The following is a 22504-nucleotide window of genomic DNA, read 5'->3' on the forward strand; positions in this document are numbered from 1 at the left end:
TTCTAGTGTTCGAATAGCTTAGGGCAACTTCCAGTATGGTGACAGGGGATCCCGGGGCCACAAATCCTACATCTACAGCCGGTTCAGATGATGACGACTACACATCATCCATGTCCCACCTCACCATTGGGCAACAAATACAAGAGCTGTCCAAGCGGCTGCAAAACACCACAGAGGAGCTGCATCAGCAAGTGCGTGACAAGCATGGGGCGCTGCTGCAGCAGGCCACCCATGCAGGACGCTTTGATGCCGCTCTCAACACGCTAGCGGAGGAGGTGCAGCGCGTACGGGAGACCGGACATCGCCTCAAGACCCAAGTGGACACGCAATACCAATTGGTGGAGAACCAAACTCAAGTGCTCGGTCGCCTTCATGATGTCAGCCATTTGCTGCGCTCGGCCGGAACGCTTCTTGCTCTGACGGCCAAATTGAAAAGCACCAAAGATGTGCTGCGTCAAGCAGAGCTCCATTTCGAGCTGGCGCAGTTAATAGATGACAAGGACTTGAAGGACATAGAGTTTGTACAAAAGGAGCGTGCATTTGTGATCAGCTCGGGTCAGAAAATTCGTAACCTAACCCAGATGCAATTGGTTACAGGACTCCAGGAGCGTAATCAAAATCAAGTGGTTAATGCATTGAAGGTGGGTTCCGGAACCGTAGATGGGACCTGTAAATAATCATTATAACCTTACAGATCTTCATGAACTTCAATACGCTGGAGAAATCGCTTGACAACCTGTTGGCCACATTCATAGCCGACATGGAGCAATCCCTTAAAGAGTGTTTTGCCGGCAACGATATTTCAGTGCTCAACAAATCGCCCACGCACGGCAGTGGCAGCTCCACGAGCAAACCTGCTGCATCCCGGGGCCCGGGCAAGACGCCACAGTTGACTACAACGCAAAATTATCGTGCAAAGTTCTGGAAATCTTTGCACTGGCTGCTGTACGACGAGCTCTATGAAAGTTGCACCCAGATCAAGCTGCTCAAAGCGGCCCTGGAGCTAATCAATCAGTTTGGTTACACTTCCGAGTCTTCGGATCAATATATACCGCAGCGCTTTTGGCAGAATGTGCAGCAGCTGCTGCGAAAATCCTTCGATGAGTGCTCATCGCATGTCACCCAGACCCTGCAGGAGGGTCTGTCCAAGCTGCTAACTTCGGCGCGTGGCCTGGAGCAGCGTCTGAATGGAGAATTCCTGTTTGAGAACGAACTGTTTGCCCCTCTGGAGGTGGGTTATGTGAGCAAGTGCGCTGCCAACATGAAGGCCTGCCTGGCTGGCGTGGACTTGCCAGGCAATGAGACGGTGGACAACTTTATACGCGTGGCTTCCACGGAGCTAAGTGCTGCCTTGATTGACGGGCGACTGACAAACTCCATAGCGAATGTCTTTATCGCCTGTGGCAAGGAGCTGTGCACCAAACTGGAGGCGCAAATCAAATTAGGGGCCGACTCCAAGCAGGTTGTGGACCTGCCCAATCTTCAGCAACAACAGAATACCACGCTGGCAAATGTTCTTTATTACTACAAGGACTCAGTCCGTCGCATGCTGAGCGATCTGCAAGTTCAGTTCGAAAAGACCCCAGGAACGGCTAAAGAAAACATTTCCCGCTCCCTGGAGCAGGCAGATTTGCTGATTGGAACCATTTTGCAGCAGATTATGGAATCAATCATTACAACCATAAGCATCATTATACTAAGCATGCATCGTGAGCCGGGTCTGAACTCGGACAGGCTATCCACATCGGGTCCCTCAATGTACATGAAGGAATTGCAGGTGAGTTTTTAGTTGATTTCTAATTTTCCGTTTGTTGAAAACTCATTTGTTTGCAGGAGTTTGTCAGCCGTTCTTGGTCTCACCACATTGCCCTTTTCGATGACAAACCCATGACGACGAAGTGTGGCCACGAGTTGGCAAAGCGTTGCATAGAGCTCTTCCTTCACAACGTCTGCATTTTGCGTCCCCTGAGCGGTGCGGGAAGGCAGCGCCTGAAGCAGGATTGCCAGCATATGGATCAGAGCTTAAAGCCCCTATGTGCAAATCTTGCAGAACTCGGCAAGACATCGCGACTGTTGCGCGCCATGTCACTGCTCATCGTTCAGACCCCGCAAGAGCTGGTAAAGCAGACGATCGGACCGGACTCACTGGTGCCCAGTTATATAGTGCTGTTGCTTCTATTTGGTCATGCTGGAGCGGACCTTCAGTCGCCACACACCACCGCCAATTGGTCAAATGAACGGCTGATTGAGTGGCTGGATGGACATACGGCGGAAAGAGAGAAATTGGAGCTGATTTCGGGAGCACTGCAAAGATATAGGGATAATGCGAGGCGCAAGAATATTCAGCAATATGATGAGGTGTATCCCATGATGGTAGATTATTTTGAACAGGCCTTGAAGGCTATTCCATAATTATTCTGTGTAGTTTGTAAAATATTAAATAAATTATAATAAAAAATCACCAACACCTATCGCACAAAAATATTACTTAGGAAATCAACAAACAATATATCGATACATACAGACTATCCACATCCCTAGCGCACCATTTTGTTTGCAGCAGCGTGAAAAAAGTTGAATTTCTTCTTTAATCTATGAAAAATTGATTGTAAAAGTTGAATTGTGTTTTGATTATTGAACTTTAATAATTAAGAAAGATGGACAACATAGAGCGACTTTACAAATGCTACGAGATATTGTCCGAGGCGGGCGATAAGATTTCAGAGGTAAGCGGCGCGGGCCGCCATTGCGGAAAGACGCGGCACCACAACGGTAGTTGCCATGTAGAATGTACCGAAAAACAAATATGTTCTCTTTCAGCACGTGGATGAATATAAGGAAATACTGAAAGCTGTTAAAGGCTCTTCAAAGGAGAAGCGTTTGGCGTCGCAATTTATTGGCAACTTTTTCAAGCATTTCCCCGACTTGGCCGAAACAGCAATCGATGCACAGTTCGATCTTTGCGAAGACGATGATAACCAGGTTTGTGCGCGTATTTGTTCAACTCATTCAAAGATTACCTTCATATTGTTATGTTTCCAGATTCGCCGTCAGGCCATTAAAGATTTGCCCAAATTATGTCAAGGCAATCCGGAGGCTACTACACGAGTGGGCGACACACTCGCCCAGTTGCTGATACTGGACGATGCCACAGAGTTGCAGCAGGTGAATAATTCACTGCTTAGCATCATCAAAATGGACACAAAGAGCGCTGTAGCTGGTATTTTCCAACAAATCACCACGGGTGATGAGCCAACAAGAGAGCGCTGCTTCAAGTTTATTTCAACCAAGCTGTTGACTATGGGTCCTACTGTAATAACCAAGGAAATTGAAGAATACATCGTCGACGAGATCAAGAAGGCCCTGCAGGATGTCACAGCCGATGAATTTCATTTGTGCATGACCATTTTGGGTGCCACAAAACTGGGCAACACCATTACCGGACACGCTGAGCTGGTCAAGCTGGCCACGGAGCAGGCGGAGCTCAATAACACTGATACAGACATCATTGCTGTAGACGATGAGGTTGTGGAACGTTTCGTTCAATGTGCCACTGCGGCTGCACCATACTTTTCAGTAAGTAAAGAAGGATTTCCAATAAGTATCCACAAAACTAAACATCATCTTTTATCTATAGAAAACCATCAAATCGACAGCATTCGTTGCGCATGTTTGCGACAAGCTGTTGCCTATTCCGACATGGAACATGATCGCCACCGCAGTGTCACAAGATCAAATCCAATTAAGATTGCTTAAAGTATTTGCCGAGATGATAGCAAACACGGATAAGCTGGAGAATGCTAATGAACGCATCAATAATGTCTATAATGTATTACTGGTGGGCATTTCAAACATATTTTGTCCAAATGATTGTATTTTAAACGTGTTTCTTTGTTGATTTTCCAGGAGTACATGCCATTGCCCAAGCTAAGCGAGGTGGATCTGGTAGATGTGCCACCATCGTTTGAATTTTCGCATGCTGAGTGCCTGCTCTATGCACTGCACACACTGGGCAAGAAGCATCCAACTAATTTAAGTTTTGTAGAAGACGCTGAGAAACTGAAAGACTTTCGTGCTAGATTGCAATATCTAGCCAGGGGAACACAGGGGTAAGCGCCACATCTCTAGGATGTCTAGGAATAATACTAATTTGCCTTGTTTTGTGGCAGGTATATTAAAAAACTGGAGGAGGCTTTAAAGGGTAAATCAGCTGAGGAGCTGAAGTCGGAGGAGAATCAACTGAAGCAAACGGCTCTGAAGACAACATCAAATATCAATGTGTTAATACGCGATTTGTTCCATTCACCGCCCATATTCAAGCATGATATTGTATTATCCTGGATTGTGCCAAAAGCTGTGAGCATGCGAAATATTTATTTATTCGACTGTGTAAATCAAATGACATGTATTTTGTTTTGTATTTATTTGCAGAACAAGCTGGGCAAACGACATGCACCCATCACATTTGGGGAGAAGGCTGAAACCAACGGCAAGGAGAAAGACCAGGACTTAGAGAAGAAGTCGCGACCATCAAATGATCAGAAATTCTATTCGCCACCATCTGGCAAATACTCGCACAAAGTTAATCCAAACTACGGCAACAATAATCGCGGCAGGCAGCGTGGAGGAGGTGGAGGTGGCTACAGGAATCGACGCTACAACAAATATTGAAGCACCAGCACTCTGCAATTTTCTGCATGGATTGTCTTTCCTAGTCCTTAAACTAAAATCAATTACCAGAGATTAGAATATCCCAAAACTTCGTCCACAATAAAACTACTTCAAGTGTCCTGGCACCAGGCCAGGGTCTACTACCACAACAATACAAAAGCAAACGAATCGACTTCTCTTGGCGGCGGCTGGTAAGTAATGTAAATTTTCCAATTAACTTTCTCCGTTTGGTTTGTTACAGAAATGCACAATTTTTCCTGGAGTGTAAAGGGCAAGCAACACTTTTAACAAAACTCTCACACCCTGCTCTCATTGCTTTTATTGTTTTGTAAAAGATGATTGCGTGAAATCTTTAAACACCGTCACGTCTCACGTTCCACGTTCACTCTTATCATCATTATCCTTACTCGTGGGTGCGTTGGCACTGTTTCAATTTATATCACGCTCCAAAAACTCGATTTTGTCTAATATAAGATTTATTAATAGAGCCAGCCAAACGAATTCTTGCAAAATCAAACTATAAAATGAATTAAAAGTTATCCACAATTAATGCAGCAACATAAATAACAATATCCTCATGGTCTTGAAGCGCGATTCATTATGCTCACGAGAGGCAATCGATTTGTGTGCCACAAAGAGTTTGTTGAATCGGCTTTTGTTTCTTTTACAAGCAATACTTGCATAATAGTTAGTTTTTATTTAACATGTAATCAATAATTGTACCACTTAAAAAACTGCAAGCATACAGCATACATTTTTTGAATCCAATAAAAGCAACATTAAAGAACGAACACTTGCCTCTTTGTATTGCTTGTTCTGTATAGAGAGTTAAATTTTATATATGCATTTTTAAAAGATATTCCAACCATCGATATTGGATGAATTGGCCATATGCCGGAACGATATTTGGAAGTTTATAATATGTTTCGGCTATTTCTTTCTTGCTGGAAGGAGAAATTATAAATGTAATCCAGCAGCGTTATGAAACCTCCATGGAATACATTTCTCATCAAAGAAATGTTTGAGTTAGTTCTTTCTTTCTCTGATAAGATCATCATATTTATATGTGTATATATTTATTACCATTAATAAAAATATATATGTATGTATGTATGTGTAATTGAAGCTTTTGAAACATTAAAAATACAGTAATTATAGTTGCTTGTTTCAGATGCTCGGCGGCGGCTGGTTGCCCGGCTGTTGTCCGTTACCAGCATTGGGATTGCCGGCGCCTGGCGGCTGGATCCCCACCAGTTGGCTGGCAAAGCTCTGGAACAGCTGCAGCATATCGTTGGGCATAGCTGGGATATGTGGTGCAGCGCCACCACCGGCACCGCCAGGTGCAGTGGCACCACCTGGAGCAGCTGCTCCGCCGCCGGCTCCCAACAAATGGCTGATAGTATTTATCACCATGGGGTTCTGGGTCATCGATTGCAGCTGCTCCAGGTCGATCTCGGCGCTGTTAAACAGATTGCGGATCGTGGGATTACCCAGCATGGCGTTCAGGCTTTCGGTCAGCTGCGCCACCTGCGGTGGCTGATTGCGCGCATTCCGTGCCACCTCCAGGTTGTTGCGGTAATCGGGATTTTCTGGCTCCAATTCTATGGCTTTGCCGTAGGCCTGCTCCGCCTCGCTGAACTTTCCCATGTTTGAGTAGGCTACGCCCAGACGGCAATATGCCTTGCTGTAGGTGTTGTTATAGAGAAGAGCTGACTTGCAGTCTGTGACGGCTCGCTCGTTGTCACCCAGACGGATGTGCGCAGCAGCGCGATTGCAGTAGAAAATGGGGTTCTTGGGGTCGAAGGTGATGGCGCGGTTGTACTGCAGCAGGGCCTCGTTGTACTTACACTCCTTCATCAGGCGGTTGCCCTCGTTCTTGATTGATTCGGCCAGAGCCAGTGACTCTGGATTCCTTTCAATGTACAGCGACTGGAAGAGCTCGAACATGTCGATGTTCTTGGTGTTCACGGTGGTGGCAGTGGATGTGCTGCTGCTTGGAGCAGCGGCATCTCCGCCGGGCTGTGCACTCGTTGTGCTCTGTACAGTGGCCTCGATTTGCTCGGCAGCCGTTTCCTCTTCACCGACATCGAATGCGGCCTGCAGGCACTGTATGGCCACCTCAATGCTCTCGCTCTGATCGGGCGACAACACGTCCACCTGCTTCTTCAAATAGTCTATGAAGGAGCGGATAAAACTTTGTTGCACAGCGTCTGGCATCTTGTCGACAATTATTATATTATTATATTTTTTGTAAATTTGGTTAGGAAATGAAAATTATGTTGGCATGTCACTGTAGTGATGTGTATCGAAATGGCTATATCGATACTATACCGATATGGGGTTTAGATATTTAAGATTAATACGATTCGTTTCTTTTTTGCGTGTGTTGAAGGGAGAATTCATTAAATTAGTTTTTTATTTCATAGTTGGAGTGCGTATGCGTGGATCACAGATCTCGTAATTTATCTACGTTTAAATAATATATTTGTATATATTTTATTGTATTTTCATATCGGCTATTTCTACCCATCACTGCCATGGGGCTATATAAATTGATACACATTTTTGGTAACATTTCGATCGATGTTTTTGTGCGATAAATGCAATAATTTGGATTTAAATACCTATATTCTTTAATGTTACGAATTAAAAAGCCTCTAGCAACTGTTTTTATATCTCAGCTAAATACAATACTCATTTTCTTAGATATTTTTCCTAGTTGTTTTATTATGAGGTAAATGTCGTCATATTGAGCATATGATGAATCTTTTTTAAGTGTGGGAACTTTTAAGCATCTAGAAAACGTATTTACTGAGGTTTATGACATTGAGCTGCAATAGGAGAAATTGTGGTGTCGCCGTTCAGCGGGATTGCAGATATAATGTCGAGTGTGTCGGAAAGGGGGACGGACGGCACGGTCTTAGTGTGGATGAGAGTATGTCTTTTAAGAATGCCTTTAAGTTTGAAAGATTCCGAGCAGTAGGAACATTTGTAGGGGCGTTCATCCGAGTGCGTCCTGATGTGAGTCAGGAGATTTCCCCTCTTGCTAAAAGATTTTGAGCAATGAGAACACTGGTGGGGCGGAAGTTCTCCAGTGTGAGTACGGTGGTGCATTTGAAGATAGTAGTTCTGATTAAATGACTTAGGACAGAGAGTGCATTTATATGGTCGTTCCCCAGTGTGGGTACGTATGTGGACCTGGAGATCCGAATTTTGTATAAATGACTTTGAGCAATGGGAACATTTGTAGGGTCGATATCCTGTGTGCGTTCGAATATGACTCTGAAGAATGTCGGAGCGAGTAAAGGACTTGGAGCAGTAAGTGCACTCGTATGGTCTCTCCCCCGTGTGTATGCGGTTGTGTACTTGCAGATGGGACTTTTGTTGAAATGACTTGGAGCAATGAGAGCAATGATAAGGTCGATCGCCGGTGTGATTACGTGTGTGCGATTCAAGATTGGATTTTTGTATGAATGACTTTGAGCATTGTGAACATTTGTAGGGTCGCTCATTTGTATGCATTTGTACGTGTCTCTGCAAATGGAATTTTTGCTTAAAACTCATTGGGCAATGGTTACATTTAAACGTCACTACATCTTTAAAATGGTTCGACTGATCACTTCCACACGCTGACCTTTCCCATTTCTCGTCTCCCAGACTATAACATAAATCTTCTTCTCTCTCCTCCTCCATCAGTGGTAAATATACTTGATGGCTCTGCTGACAGGTTTTTATAAGACTGAATGCATTTATAGCATCCTCAAGGCAGGGCGGGCAAATGTTTTCTGATAGTAAATCTCCCTGCATAACATCGTACCCGGTACACTGAGCTATCATATCAGCAAGGCAAGTGTCCCACTTTTGTGCCTCATCAAAAATGTTTGTTAATGCTTCAGACCGTGACATGCAAACTCTGCATATGTCCTCCATTGTTCTAAAATCAAAACTAATTTTTTAATAAACACAATTGAGGCTAATGTAAAACAAACAACAAACCAGGATGTGCTGCTCCTATGAATTGCAAATATAATTTTTCGACTTCACGAATTATTTTGCTCTGACAACAAATCCTAATAACAAGTTGACGATTAACAGAACAGATGATTGTTGTTATGTGCTGTAAGGCGCTAATGAAGTCGGGTTTTCTGTATGAATATTGTGTTATCGAAATTACTCTTAAATACTTCTTTAGAATTTTATTTCTTAAAGCAATCCTGATTATTCGATTTGCAACTAAAAAAACCTCTTCAAATGAAACCTTTCTGTTACTCAGCCCGAGCACCAGGCGTTTCACATTGTGTTCAAGTTAAGACATTTTCGAGTAATTTTAATGTATTTTAATTTTTATTTAAATTTATTCAAACAATACATTTTTGGGACTACATTTCAATAAATTATCGAGTTTCAAATGAGTGTGAAGAATCGTTTACAGTATCTTCAACTGGTTCATTTCCTTCGTTTAATGTCTTCCAGGTCCGGAATCGCAGTGGACACACTAAAATTTGTTCTTTAGGTGGCGTATAAAGTTTATATATTATAAAGAGGAGGAGTGAACAACTAAATCCTTTTTTTGTGTGAGTTCGAGTGTGTTTTTTTAGATAGAAGTTTTTTTAAAGGTCTTCGGCCAGAAAGAACACGTCTAGACTTTTCCACTAGTGTGGGTGAGGATATGCTGAGTGAGGTGGTGCTTTTGCTTGAATGACTTCGAACATTGAGAGCAAGAGTAGGGCCGATCACCTGTGTGAATACGGGTATGTATTATCAAATGGTGGTTTTGAGTAAAGGACTTTTCGCAGTAAGCACATTGGTACAGAGTTTGTCCAGTGTGCGTCCGGGTGTGCACATGGAGGCCAGATCTGTGCTTAAAGGATTTTGGGCAGCGCGAGCATTGGAAAGGTCGATCTCCAGAGTGACTTCGTATGTGTGTTTTCAGAGTGTCAAGTTGTATAAACGATTTTGAGCACTCCGTGCATTTGTAGGCTCGTTCGCCGGTATGTGTACGCATGTGAACCGCCAGTGCTCCAGCTACGCAAAAGGACTTATCACACATCAAACACTTATACGGCCGCTCTCCCGTGTGAGTGCGTGTATGTGATTCCAAATGATGTTTTTGTTTAAAAGCCATCTCGCAGAAAGAGCATTGGAAGCGGTGTACGTCACCTGTATGCGATCGGATGTGTTCGCGAAGACCTCCAGCTCGTGAGAAAGTCATCGCACACTGAGTACATTTATATGGTCGCTCCCCAGTGTGAACACGTATGTGTTCGTTGAAACGGGATTTTTGGTGAAAGGTTTTCGAGCATTCGGAGCACTTGAAGGGTCGTTCCTTTGTGTGCGTAAGTAAGTGATGTTCTAATTCTGATTTGTGTACGAAGGCTTTTGAGCAGTCGTTGCATGAGAACGGTAATTTATCCGCGTGATATCTTTGAATGTGAATCTTTAGGTTGGCTGGTAAGGGAAAAACTTCGGAGCAGTGAGGACATTGTGATTGTTCTAGTTCCTTCGTGTGTTTGCGAGTATGAGCATTGAGAGCATGGAGTTCCATGTAGGTCTTAGGACACTGAGTACACTTAAACGGTCGCTCTCCAGTGTGATTACGAGTGTGTATTTCCAGCTGGTAGTTGTACGAAAAACATTTTCCGCAGAACGAACACAGGAAGGGTCGATCACGTTTTACATCCGTGTGCGTACGCATGTGTTTGACAAAATTGGATTTTTGTGAGAAATCTTTCAAACATACAGCACATATGTAGGGTCGTTCGCCAGTGTGGAGACGGTAGTGTACTACGAGATCGACTCTTCGTTTATAGGTTTTCGGGCAGTCTGGACATTGGTGGGGCCGTTCTGGATCATCCGATTTCTCAGGATCACGCTCTATTTTTGCATCGGTTTCAATTTGTTTTGAATTCTCACTGTCGTTATGTGGCTGCTTTAAGTCCTCGACTTTTAGATCCTCTTCTTCTTTTTGCTCCTCCATCATTTCGAAATAGAGTTGATGGTTCTGCTTACAGATTTTTTTAAGATTAAATGAACTCACTGCATCCTGAAGGCAAGGCGAACATATGTTTTCTGATAGTGAATCGCCTCGTTTAATTGTGTATCCGGTACACTGGGTTATCATATCAGCAAGACAAGTGTCCCATTTTTGTGTCTCATCAAAAATGTTAGTGAATCGTCTTGACGTGCCCATGCACACTCTGCATTTATTGTCCATTGGCCTGCAAGTTGTAAATGAATTCAAAATAAACGGAGTGGAGAACCTAACAATTGTTTACCTTAATTCAGTCTTAAAATTAAACAGCCCAGCAAACTGTGCGATTTTTCTGGATGAATGTTTTCTTTTTTCTTGTTCAAATTGTTTTGTTTTATTTTAAGAAAATTTCATGCGAAAAATGTGCTGTTAGACGTCACGTCACAGACAACTGTTGCAATGTCATTGTTATCGGAATAATTCGTATGGATATTTTCAGAATAGGGGTATGCCTGGACATGAAATAGATTTGCTTTGAAATATTCATCTGTGTTACCTCACATACCATAAATTCCAATGTTTTTAGGCAAATAAAAGAAATAAAATAGTAAGGTGAACAAATTTAACGAAATAGTTTTATTGCAAGGCAGCTCACTTCGTTTGAGCGCTACCACTAACCATATATATTATTAGTAGCACTCGAAACCGGGTTTGTCTTGACTTCACACGGATACATGTGATTTTGAGATTCGGTTTAATATTACTAGCGAGCCAGAACTCCTAGGACTAAAAATATAATATTATCGGATAGATAATATATTTTCTATAGTGAATTTTATGAATTCTCCATAATTGGGGTTTGCGGTAAATAAGATGTAAACAGAAAAGACCACTGCATAATTGTTTAGTGTGAAAAAATATAACCAGCCACTGGCCATCCGCCATTTTAGAGTCATTTTAATTTAATACAATTTTATTTTAGTTTTAAAAATACAATACATTTTTGTGAATTATCAAGTTGCAAATGAGTGTAACGAATCGTGTGTTCAGGTGCATGGTGAAATTACTAATAAGGTGACGTCGTCAGCTGAGTGGAGCATGGTGAAATTACTAATAAGTGACGGATTCACCACAGTGCCTTCTCATTCGAGGAACACCAGCTTGTCAGTAGTTTGCCAAACGTCGACGAAAGAGGTTGTGTAGCGCACGATTTTTTCATTGTCTTCTTCTTTTTCTTCATTGTTTAAGAATGAAGACGTAATGTGTAATGAAATGTGTATGTAATTGAATCTTTATTCAATTACATCTTTTTTAGAAACACATTTGTCTGCAAAATATTTTCTGCTATGCCGCTCCAAATCTTAACTTTGCTGTAAGCAGAAACAATTCAAGCAAAGAGTGCAGAACGTAAAACGTTTGCTATCTCTCTCTAGCGCTCGCCTCTCTGAGAGCTGAGAGAGCGTGGTGAATAAGCTGATGCTCCTACACTCAGCTGACGACGTTACCTATTAGTAATTCTACCATGGTCTAGACTTTTTCAGTAGTGTGGGTTAGGATATGTTGAGTTAGATGGATCTTTTGCGTGAACGACTTCGAGCATTGAGAGCAAGAGTAGGGCCGAACACCTGTGTGAATACGAGCATGTGTTTGAAGATGGTGCTTTTGAGTAAAGGACTTTTCGCAGTAAGCACATTGGTACACAATTTCGTCAACATGCGTACGGGTGTGCACATGGAGGCCAGATCTGTGCTTAAATGATTTTGAGCAGTGCTCGCATTGGAAAGGTCGATCTTCAGAGTGACTTCGTATGTGCGTTTTTAGAGTGTCTAGTTGTGAAAATGATTTTGAACATTGATTACACTCATACGGTCTCTCCCCAGTGTGAGTACGGATGTGTAATTTTAGTTCGTATTTCTGTATAAACGACTTTGAGCACTCCGAGCATTTGTAGGCTCGTTCTCCTGTATGTGTACGCATGTGAACCGCAAGAGTTCCAGCTACGCGAAAGGATTTATCACATGTCAAACACTTGTACGGTCGCTCTCCCGTGTGAGTGCGAATATGTGTTTCCAAATGTTGTTTTTTGTTATAAGCCATCTTGCAGAAAGAGCATTGGAAGCGTTGATCACCTGTATGCAATCGAATGTGATCGCGAAGAGCTCCGGATCGGGAAAAACCCTTCCCGCAGTGAGTACATTTATATGGTCGCTCCCCAGTGTGAACACGGATGTGTTCGTTGAGATGGGAATTTTGTTGAAAGGTTTTCGAGCATTCGGAGCACTTGAAGGGTCGTTCCTTTGTGTGCGTAAGTAAGTGATGTTCTAGATCTGATTTGTGTATGAAGGATTTTGAGCAGTCGTTGCATGAGAACGGTAATTTACCCTCGTGATATCTTTGAATGTGAATCTTTAAGTCGGCTAGTAATGGAAAAACTTCGGAGCAGTGAGGACATTGTGATTGTTCTAGTTCCTTCGTGTGTTTGCGAGTATGAGCATTGAGAGCATGGAGTTCCATGTAGGTCTTAGGACACTGAGTACACTTAAACGGTCGCTCTCCAGTGTGATTACGAGTGTGTATTTCCAGCTGGTAGTTGTACGAAAAACATTTTCCGCAGAACGAACACAGGAAGGGTCGATCACGTTTTACATCCGTGTGCGTACGCATGTGTTTGACAAAATTGGATTTTTGTGAGAAATCTTTCGAACATACAGCACATACGTAGGGTCGTTCGCCAGTGTGGAGACGGTAGTGTACTACGAGATCGACTCTTCGTCTATAGGTTTTCGGGCAGTCTGGACATTGGTGGGGCCGTTCTGGATCATCCGATTTCTCAGGATCACGCTCTATTTTTGCATCGGTTTCAATTTGGTTTGATTTCTCACTTTCGCTATGTGACTGCTCTGCGTCCTCGTCTTTTTGATCCTCACAAATGCCTTCTTCTTTTTGCTCCTCCATCATTTCGAAATAGAGTTGATGGTTCTGCTTACAGGTTTTTTTTAGATTAAATGAACTCACTGCATCCTCAAGGCAAGGCGGGCATATGTTTTCTGATAGTAAATCACCTCGCTTAACCGTGTACCCGGTACACTGGGCTATCATATCAGCAAGACAAGTGTCCCATTTTTGTGTCTCATCAAAAATGTTAGTTAATGGTCTGGACGTTCCCATGCACACTCTGCATTTGTTGTCCATTGACCTGCAAGTATATAAATGAATTTAAAACAAACGGAGTACAGGAACGGAAAATTATTTACCTTAATTCAGTCCTAATTAATTAAACAGCCCAGCAAATTGTGCGATTTTTCTGGATGAATGTTTTATTTTTTAGCTCAAATTGTTTTGTTTTATTTTGAGAAAAAATCGTGCGAAAAATGTGCTATAAGGCGTCACAGACATCTGTTTTAATGCCATTGTTATCGGAATAATTCGTATGGATATTTTCAGAATAGGGGTATGCCTGAAAATGAAATAGACTTGTTTGAGGTATACATACAAATAAATAAATAAAACGAGAAGGACCCGTGTGAGACGCTTCTTACGCGTCACAACTTTTATACCCGGCACTCAGGACAACATCTAGATGTAGAAGACATCGCCAACCACTAGATATCGTTCACATTACAGAACACGTAATAAAAAGCCTAATAAATAAAATGCATCAAAAAAATTGGATTAGTTAATCGTATTTTTCAATTTATGAGATATTTAAAACAGCAATAAAATTGGTACTTTTTCCCTGCACAGCAGATTTTTCGAAAGTGGCGCCATCTATGAAAATTTCTGGTAGGCAACTTTGATGGTCACTCTTTTTATATTACAGAGCGTTAAAAACCGAGTATTGGTTTTAACTTTTAAAAATTAGCAACCAGTTCGGAATCAAAATCTCGAAATAAAAAGCCAAGTGCTGCTGTTCTACCGCATACAGCGTCCGGAGCCAAAATTGTGTGGCTCTAGCTCTTATAGTCTCTGAGAACTAGCCGACAAACAAGACGGACAGACAGACATGGCTCTATCGACTCGTCTATTGATGCTGATCAAGAATATATATACTTTATGGGGTCGGAAACGCTTCCTTCTGTGCGTTACATACAACCGTTATTCGCACAAATACAATATACCCTATTTACTCTTCGAGTACCGGGTATAATAAATATAAACTTCAGATGCATAGCCCTAAACACACCGGGGAGCGACCCTTCAAGTGTATTCACTCCTCGAAGGCTTATAGTCGAAACGGAGCTCTTAAAATCCACATGCTCGCGCACACGGAAGGACTGCCCTTCAAATACACCGACTTCTTAGAGTCATTTCAACTAAAATCACAACTTCAAAACACACACCCGAACGCACACGGGAGAATAGGTCTACAAAGCTCAAAGTCTTTTTGACAAAAATTCAAACTTGTACAGAATTTGCTTGTTGTTCGCCGTGTTATACCTCACGGGCCGTCCTAGTTCTCAGAGACTATAAAAGCTAGAGGAACTACATTTTGCACCCAGGCTGCACCCAGGCACCCAGGCACCCCCAACAGCATCAAGGCTGATGCTAGCTCATTCTCTCCAGCTCGCACACTCTGCCTGCATGTACGTATGTACATGTGTATATGTATACTGACTGAGTACCGATATAAAAGAAGTGACGCTGCATTATCAGCTAGCAGTTAATTCCAATAAACTGTTACAGATTTGTTAAAAATAGAAAAGGACTCGCATTTGTTTTTAATTTGTACATTCTTAGATGACCTTTTTAAATAACAATAATTTGATTGTTGTTTCAGAGTTACATTAACTTCATAAAGAGCTACATACGTTCTCCAGATCAGAATCTTAACTGTGCGTTTTTTCAATATACATACAAATGGCATGAAGCAACTATAAAGGAGGACTCGTCGTCGGCATTGTTACGTTTCCCTCTAAAAAGCCGACGAGCCCTCCTTTATAGTTGCTTCATGTACATAGGTACATATGCAAATGTATATGTACGTAGATTAAAAAACATTTATAGGAAACATTTTAAAACGTATATGATAGGAAGAAAATTCTCGATATTTAGCAAAAAAAATCGTTCGAAGAGGAAAAATGTATTAAACAAGCAAGGTTTGATCCAATTTTCCAAATCAGATCAAAGCGAAAACCAATTAGAAGAGTACCCATGCGTTAACTTTCGATGCAACAACATATGTTTTCATTTGAGTAAAGTTGTTTGCGTTTAACAGCACTTTCGTGAATTCATTTTCTCACAACAAAACTATTCACGCAAGAAATATATCTTTCAAATCAGAAAAACTACAACATTTGGCTGCTTGTGGGTTGTCGTTCGTTCATTCAAATCCATTTACTTGCAGGACAATGGAGAAAATATGCAGAGTTTGCATGGGAACGTCTCGGGCATTCACAAACATTTTCGAGGAAACACAAAAGTGCGACACTTGCATTGCTGACATGATAGCCAAGTGCACCGGATACGATATTAGGCAGGGAGATTTACTACCAGAAATAATATGTTCGAGCTGCCTTGAAGATGCAGTGAGTGCATTCAATCTTATAAAAACCTGCGAGCAAAGCCATCAATTATATTTCCCTGAGATGGAAGCGGAAATAGAAGATCTCTGTGAAAATCTTGAATGCGAGGTTTGGGAAAATTCTGTCAATGAACGAGAGCAGTCCGACGGTGATAAGGATGTGGCTATTCACACAAAGGAACGACCCTTCAAGTGCTCCGAATGCCCGAAATCCTTTCAACAAAAGTCCCATCTCAACGAACACATCCGTGTTCACACTGGGGAGCGACCATATAAATGTACTCACTGTAGGAAGACTTTTTCCCGAGCCGGAGCCCTTCGCGATCACATCCGATTGCATACAGGTGATCAACGTTTCCAATGCTCTTGCTGCAAGATGGCTTTTAACAAAAAACAACATTTGGAAACACATTTACGCACTCACACGGGAGAGCGGCCGTATAAGTGTATGATGTGTGATAAGTCCTTTTCCCAAGCTGGAACTCTTGGGGTTCACATGCGCACACATACCGGAGAACGAGCCTACAAATGCTCGGAGTGCTCAAAGTCGTTTATACAGAAATATGAACTAAAATTACACATCCGTACTCACACTGGGGAGAGACCGTATGAATGCAATCAATGTTCAAAGTCGTTTACACAACATAACACTCTGAAAGCGCACATACGAAGTCACTCTGGAGATCGGCCTTTCCAATGCTCGCGCTGCTCAAAATCATTTAAGCAAAAATCTGGCCTTAATGTTCACACCCGTACGCACACTGGAGAAAATCTGTACCAATGTGATTACTGCGAAAAGTCCTTTAAACAAAACCACCATCTGCAAATTCATACCCGTACTCATACAGGTGATCGGCCCTACTCTTGCTCTCACTGCTCGAAATTATTCAAGCAAAAGCACCACCTCACTCAACATATCCTAACGCACATTGATGGAGAACTGTACTCGTGTTCTTACTGCTCAAAGACCTTTAAACAAAACTCCTATCTACAAAAACACACTCGAACTCACACAAAAAAAGTGACTTTAAAGTGTTAAAGATGGACAAATTTAAAATTTCGCCACCTAAAGATCAAATTATATTGTGTCCACTGTTATTCCGGACCTGGAATACATTTAAAGAAGGAAACGAAGCAGTCGAAGATACTAATAATGGAAAGATGCGTCGCACTCATTTGCAACTCGATAATTTATTAAGCTGTAAAGTCAGAAAACTTTATTGCATTGGTAGATTTAAATAAAAATGCATTAAATACAAATTATTTGAAAACGGCTTCATTTGCACAGAACGTTTGCTCGGTTGGTCGGAAGTAGCCTATATCCTATTTATTCATCTGTCGTATTTATACTAGTGAAACTCGAATAATTTGTATTTGTCCATCCTTGCTCCCCGGTTCTGTCAATCAAGCAAATTTTATCTTGACCTGCCCCAATCCAATGTTTGATTCGGAGAGGCTTGTGCGAGTGCCTATCGAAAAATTTGGATTGCTACTATTTCGATAAGAAACTTAAAATTCAAAAGAATACTTAAAAGTAATTTCGATAGTACAGTCCACCCGATTTCATCGCAACTAACAGCACATCACAGCAATCATCTGTTCTGTCAATCATCAGCTCTGTTCTTAGGATTTGTGGTCCGAGCGAAATAATTCGTAAAAACTTTATATTTGCAATTCATAGAAGCATCACATTTTGTTTTAGTTCATTATTTTCAGTAAATTCAGTAAAAAACCGGTTTCGAGTGATATTAATAATGCATAACAATGCAGCATTTTTATACCCGGTACTCGAAGAGTAAATAGGGTATATATATTTGTGCGAATAACGGTTGTATGTAACGCACAGAAGGAAGCGTTTCCGACCCCATAAAGTATATATTCTTGATCAGCATCAATAGACGAGTCGATAGAGCCATGTCTGTCTGTCCGTCTTGTTTGTCGGCTAGTTCTCAGAGACTATAAGAGCTAGAGCCACTAAATTTTGACTCCGGACTGCTGTATGCTCACACTGAAATCAGTGTATTTAAAAAATGAGCCACGCCCCCTTCCACCCCCGCAAAAGGGCGAAAACCTCCCAAATCTACAGTTTTGAAGATAAAAGAAAAGTAACGCCATTCCGTAGGAAATGGCCATATCTATCAGATCACCAAAGTGGGATCCGATCGGATCATTATTATAGCCACAATGGAGAAATTAATTTCCAGTGGCTAAACCCACCCTGTCCCGCAGCTTTGCTTCTGCTTCACTCGGCCCTGCCTCTGCCCTCCCCCTGCCAATGCGTCTTCCGACTTTTAACACACCCCGTCCCGCAGCTTATATTTGTTTTTTTTTTGTGTGCGCACTCTGCCTCTGCCTCGAGTCTGCAGTGTGTGGGTCTAGGGAAGGGCGGCGAGCTAACGGAGCGTGTTGGTGTGAGAAGTGTTGTAGATGTAGATGACAGATGAAGAAAAAATGTAAAATTTTACAAATAACCGCTAAGGTGCAGATGTAGTCCTGAGTGCCGGGTATAAAAGTTGTGACGCGTAAGAAGCGTCTCACACGTCCCTTCTCGTTAGTATCTTCAATTGCTTCGTTTCCTTCTTTAAATGTCTTCCAGGTCCGGAATAACAGTGGACACAATAAAATTTTATCTTTAGGGGGCAACATTTTTAATTTTTCCATCTTTAACACTTTAAAGTCCTTTTTCTGTGTGAGTTCGAGTGTGTTTTTGTAGATAGGAGTTTTTTTTTAAAGTCTTTGGGCAGTAAGAACACGAGAACAGTTCTCCATCAATGTGCGTTAGGATATGTTGAGTGAGATGCTGCTTTTGCTTGAATAATTTCGAGCAGTTAGAGCAAGAGTAGGGCCGATCACCTGTTTGTTTAAAGGACTTTTCGCAGTAAGCACATTGGTTCAGATTCTCTCAGGTGTGGTGCGTACGGGTGTGCTTATTAAGGCCAGATCTTTGCTTAAATGATTTTGAGCAGTGCGAGCATTGGAAATGCCGATCTTCAGAGTGACTTCGTATGTGCGCTTTCAGAGTGTCTAGTTTTGCAAACAACTTTGAACATTGATTGCACTTATACGGTCTCTCCCCAGTGTGACTACGGATGTGTAATTTTAGTTCATATTTCTGTATAAACGACTTTGATCACTCCGAGCATTTGTAGGCTCGTTCTCCGGTATGTGTGCGGTATGTGTGAACCGCAAGAGTTCCAGCTTGGGAAAAGGACTTATCACACATCATACACTTATACGGCCGCTCTCCCGTGTGAGTGCGTAAATGTGTTTCCAAATGTTGTTTTTTGTTAAAAGCCATCTTGCATAAAGAGCATTGGAAGCGTTGATCACCTGTATGCAATCAGATGTGATCGCGAAGAATTACGGATCGGAAAAAACCCTTCCCGCAGTGAGTACATTTATGTGGTCGCTCCCCAGTGTGAACACGGATGAGTTTTCTGAAACCTCGTCTTCATGATTTTCACACATTTCTTCTATATCCGCCTCTATCTCAGGGAATTATAATTTATGGCTCAGCTCGCAGGTTTTCCATAGATTAAAAGCACCCACTGAAGGCAATGCGGACATATTTTATCTGATGGTAAGTCTCCTCGCCTAACCACGTATCCTGTACAATGGGCTATCATGTCAGCAATGCAAGTGTCCCACTTTGGTCACTCGTCGAAAATGTTTGTGAATACCCGAGAAGTTCCTATGCAAACTCTGCATATTTCCTCCATTGTCCTGCAAGTAAATGGAGTTTAATAAACGGTATACAGGAAGGCGCAATATCGAATTGATTCGAGAATAAACCTGGTTGTGTATTAATTCCAAATATAGTTTTTCGTAACGAATTGCATTTGTTGTTTTGACAACAAACCGTAAGAATGAGCTGTTAAGCGCGAATGTAGCACAGAGAAATTCTGTTATATATATCGATAGGACTGTATGAATATTGTATTGAATTGATAATGTTTCGTTTTTAAGGAACCAATAAAAACTAAACAGCCTTTACTTTCATGTAGTTCAATAAATTTGTAAGTTCAATAATACATACAAACAAAATACAACACATGACAAATGGTTCAATTATTCATTTCTGGGACTTTCCAATTGGTAATTTTAAGTGATACATGTTATGTTTAGTTATGGATCCTTTGGATGAATAAAATCTTTTGACTTTTATTAAGTATTAGAATGCATCTGTTTCTTAAGCTTCCATCTGCCTTTTCTAGGTTACACTTAGATATTATTATCTTTACAATCAATCCGTACACAGGTCTCTAGCGTATATCTCAGACGCAATTGATTGTCACGGATCGTGAGCTTCTCGAACCACCTTGCGGAAACTGCTGCATGCATAATATGTGAAAAATGCTTATACGGCTATAACCCTATCAACGGCTAATGAAAAGAATGGAAATAGACTATCCTCGAACAGAATTCGGAGAAATTGTACGGTAATGACATATTTGGTATTAACAATAAATTTTTCTGACTTTCGTTGTTCATTTTTTAAATTGTAAATATATGTACATTTTTCCATTTCATGTGTGTTTTTGAAGTTAGTAGTTCAGCTGCTAAAGATGTTTCCCAGAATGAGTTTTCATGTGAACTTTGAGGATGTTAGGCTGTGTAAACGACTTTGAACATTGATTGCACTCGTACGGTCGCTCCCCAGTGTGCATGCGCATGTGTAATTTGAGTTCGTGTTTGTATATGAACGACATTGAGCATTCGGTGCATTTGTTCGGACGATCCCCTGTGTGAGTTCGGACATGTGCATCAAGTCTGCATTTTTGTGCGAAGGATTTCGAGCAGAAGGAACAACTCAAGGGTTGATCACCTGTGTGCGTACGGATGTGGAGTTTGAGCTCGTGTTTATGTATATACGACTTTGGACACTCAGAGCATTTGTAAGGTCGATCCCCTGTATGAGTACGGATGTGTGCATCAAGTCTGCATTTTTGTGCGAAAGACTTTGTGCAGAATGAACATTTGTGGGGATGATCCCCCGTGTGCGTACGGATATGTAATTTAAGTTCGTGTTTGTGTTTAAACGACTTTGAGCACTCGGTGCACTGGTAGGGCCGATCCCCTGTGTGAGCACGGGTGTGAATATCAAATGTGGATTTTTGTGAGAAGCACTTTGAGCAGTAGGAGCATTTGTACGGTTGACCACCTGTGTGTGAATAGATGTGTACTTTGAGTTCTGCTTTTAGTATAAACGACTTTGGACACTCGGAGCAATGGTAGGGTCGATCCCCTGTGTGAGTGCGAGTGTGTGAATCAAGTCTGAATTTTTGTGGAAAGGATTTTAGGCAGAAGGAGCACTTGTAGGGGCGATCACCAGAGTGCATACGGATGTGATATTGTAAACTGTTTTTTCGCATATAAGACTTCGGGCATTGAGGACACTTGAACCGAAGAACGAGATCCTTATCTCTATGTATTTTTTCATCGCCAGATAAGCCCGACAGCTTGTCTTCACTTTCTGATATTTCTATGGTCTCGTCTTCCTGATTATCAGATGGGTCTTCTTTATCCTCTTCCATCAGTGAGAAATAGAGTTGATGGCTCTGCTCACAGGTTTTCTTAAGATTGAATGAACTAACTGCATCCTCAAGGCAAGGCGGACATATGTTTTCGGATAGTGAATCACCTCTTCTGACCACGTACCCTGTACACTGGGCTATCATATCAGCAAGACAAGTGTCCCATTTTTGTGTCTCATCAAAAATGTTAGTTAATGGTCTGGACGTTCCCATGCACACTCTGCATTTATCGTCCATTGACCTGCAAGAATGTAACTGAATTAAAAATAAACTGAGCAGAGGTACGGACGATATGTTACGTGAATTGAGTCGTAAAATAACACAGCCCAGCAAATTGTTCGTCTTTTTTGGATTTTTTGTGTTTCCTTGCTCAAATTGTTTTGTTTTGAGAAATACGTGTAAGCAAAATGTGCTGTAAGGCGCTATTGCTATTGTTCAGCGTTTACACCGATATCAATATTTAATGTTAATTAGCACTTGTTGAGCACCAACGTATTTCCGAAACAATCGAATAGATTGAGTATTTCGTTTAGAAAGGGCACGAGGAAGCTATATAAAACGAATATATAAATCGGTGAATATGATTTTCGATCACTAACTAACTAAATTAAGATGGCATTAATTATTTTAATAATTATTGGAAATAAGGCATAGATAGTGTCCATACTCCATATGTTGTTGATGTGTAGCAATTATGTAGTTATCGTGTAGTTACTATGTAAGACTTGGGACATTTTTTTGTACGTTCTTTTTGTAAACCTTTTTTTATATACAATTCAATAAAGACAGTCTTCAAAACAAGCTTAT

The 22504-nt window shown here is 41.5% G+C and overlaps 8 protein-coding genes across 13 annotated transcripts; 3 read left to right on the top strand and 5 right to left on the bottom strand.

Moving 5' to 3' along the window:
- Nucleotides 1–35: 35 nt before the first annotated feature.
- LOC117582198 (conserved oligomeric Golgi complex subunit 5) lies at nt 36–2461 on the top strand. Its single transcript, XM_034269806.1, has 3 exons — nt 36–641; nt 695–1777; nt 1834–2461. Exons 1-3 carry the CDS (start codon nt 36–38, stop codon nt 2410–2412), a joined length of 2268 nt encoding a protein of 755 aa, XP_034125697.1. The 3' UTR covers nt 2413–2461.
- An 81-nt stretch (nt 2462–2542) lies between these two features.
- LOC117581891 (apoptosis inhibitor 5 homolog) lies at nt 2543–5217 on the top strand. The gene is made up of 7 exons (XM_034269359.1): nt 2543–2726; nt 2821–2982; nt 3043–3576; nt 3638–3838; nt 3907–4109; nt 4170–4356; nt 4432–5217. The coding sequence occupies exons 1-7, from the start codon at nt 2658–2660 to the stop codon at nt 4669–4671; spliced, it is 1596 nt and encodes a 531-aa protein (XP_034125250.1). The 5' UTR covers nt 2543–2657; the 3' UTR covers nt 4672–5217.
- Nucleotides 5218–5836: 619 nt separating this feature from the next.
- LOC117581892 (small glutamine-rich tetratricopeptide repeat-containing protein beta) lies at nt 5837–6979 on the bottom strand. Its single transcript, XM_034269360.1, has one exon. The coding sequence runs from the start codon at nt 6886–6888 to the stop codon at nt 5839–5841; it is 1050 nt and encodes a 349-aa protein (XP_034125251.1). The 5' UTR covers nt 6889–6979; the 3' UTR covers nt 5837–5838.
- A 296-nt stretch (nt 6980–7275) lies between these two features.
- Nucleotides 7276–19911, bottom strand: LOC117582573 (zinc finger protein 239-like). 3 transcript variants are annotated; one of them, XM_034270419.1, is made up of 2 exons: nt 19874–19911; nt 7276–8592 (listed from the first exon to the last, which is right to left on the bottom strand). In XM_034270419.1, exons 1-2 carry the CDS (start codon nt 19880–19882, stop codon nt 7480–7482), a joined length of 1122 nt encoding a protein of 373 aa, XP_034126310.1. In that variant the 5' UTR covers nt 19883–19911; the 3' UTR covers nt 7276–7479. The 3 variants fall into 3 exon arrangements, with proteins under 3 accessions (XP_034126310.1, XP_034126309.1, XP_034126308.1); XM_034270418.1 differs by lacking the exon at nt 19874–19911 and adding an exon at nt 8668–8771 and having other exon boundaries at nt 7276–8605; XM_034270417.1 differs by lacking the exon at nt 19874–19911 and adding an exon at nt 8668–8745 and having other exon boundaries at nt 7276–8617.
- Nucleotides 9024–14045, bottom strand: LOC117582569 (zinc finger protein OZF-like). Its single transcript, XM_034270409.1, has 3 exons — nt 13897–14045; nt 12168–13838; nt 9024–9308 (listed from the first exon to the last, which is right to left on the bottom strand). Exon 2 carries the CDS (start codon nt 13832–13834, stop codon nt 12170–12172), a length of 1665 nt encoding a protein of 554 aa, XP_034126300.1. The 5' UTR covers nt 13835–13838; nt 13897–14045; the 3' UTR covers nt 9024–9308; nt 12168–12169.
- LOC117582570 (zinc finger protein 501-like) lies at nt 9274–11097 on the bottom strand. Of its 2 annotated transcripts, none has more exons than XM_034270410.1 (2): nt 10947–11097; nt 9274–10889 (listed from the first exon to the last, which is right to left on the bottom strand). In XM_034270410.1, exon 2 carries the CDS (start codon nt 10883–10885, stop codon nt 9311–9313), a length of 1575 nt encoding a protein of 524 aa, XP_034126301.1. In that variant the 5' UTR covers nt 10886–10889; nt 10947–11097; the 3' UTR covers nt 9274–9310. The 2 variants fall into 2 exon arrangements, with proteins under 2 accessions (XP_034126301.1, XP_034126302.1); XM_034270411.1 differs by having other exon boundaries at nt 9274–10868; nt 10947–11071.
- On the top strand, nt 15861–17423 carry LOC117582572 (zinc finger protein 501-like). Its single transcript, XM_034270416.1, has 2 exons — nt 15861–15946; nt 15987–17423. The coding sequence occupies exon 2, from the start codon at nt 15991–15993 to the stop codon at nt 17200–17202; it is 1212 nt and encodes a 403-aa protein (XP_034126307.1). The 5' UTR covers nt 15861–15946; nt 15987–15990; the 3' UTR covers nt 17203–17423.
- Nucleotides 19168–22128, bottom strand: LOC117582571 (gastrula zinc finger protein XlCGF52.1-like). Of its 3 annotated transcripts, XM_034270415.1 has the most exons (3): nt 21997–22128; nt 21288–21938; nt 19168–19372 (listed from the first exon to the last, which is right to left on the bottom strand). In XM_034270415.1, the coding sequence occupies exons 2-3, from the start codon at nt 21932–21934 to the stop codon at nt 19294–19296; spliced, it is 726 nt and encodes a 241-aa protein (XP_034126306.1). In that variant the 5' UTR covers nt 21935–21938; nt 21997–22128; the 3' UTR covers nt 19168–19293. The 3 variants fall into 3 exon arrangements, with proteins under 3 accessions (XP_034126306.1, XP_034126303.1, XP_034126304.1); XM_034270412.1 differs by lacking the exon at nt 19168–19372 and having other exon boundaries at nt 20299–21938; nt 21997–22127; XM_034270413.1 differs by lacking the exon at nt 19168–19372 and having other exon boundaries at nt 20299–21938; nt 21987–22114.
- Nucleotides 22129–22504: the final 376 nt, after the last annotated feature.

The sequence above is a fragment of the Drosophila guanche genome, unplaced genomic scaffold, assembly GCF_900245975.1.
Source record: "Drosophila guanche unplaced genomic scaffold, DGUA_6, whole genome shotgun sequence".
NCBI lineage: Eukaryota > Metazoa > Arthropoda > Insecta > Diptera > Drosophilidae > Drosophila > Drosophila guanche.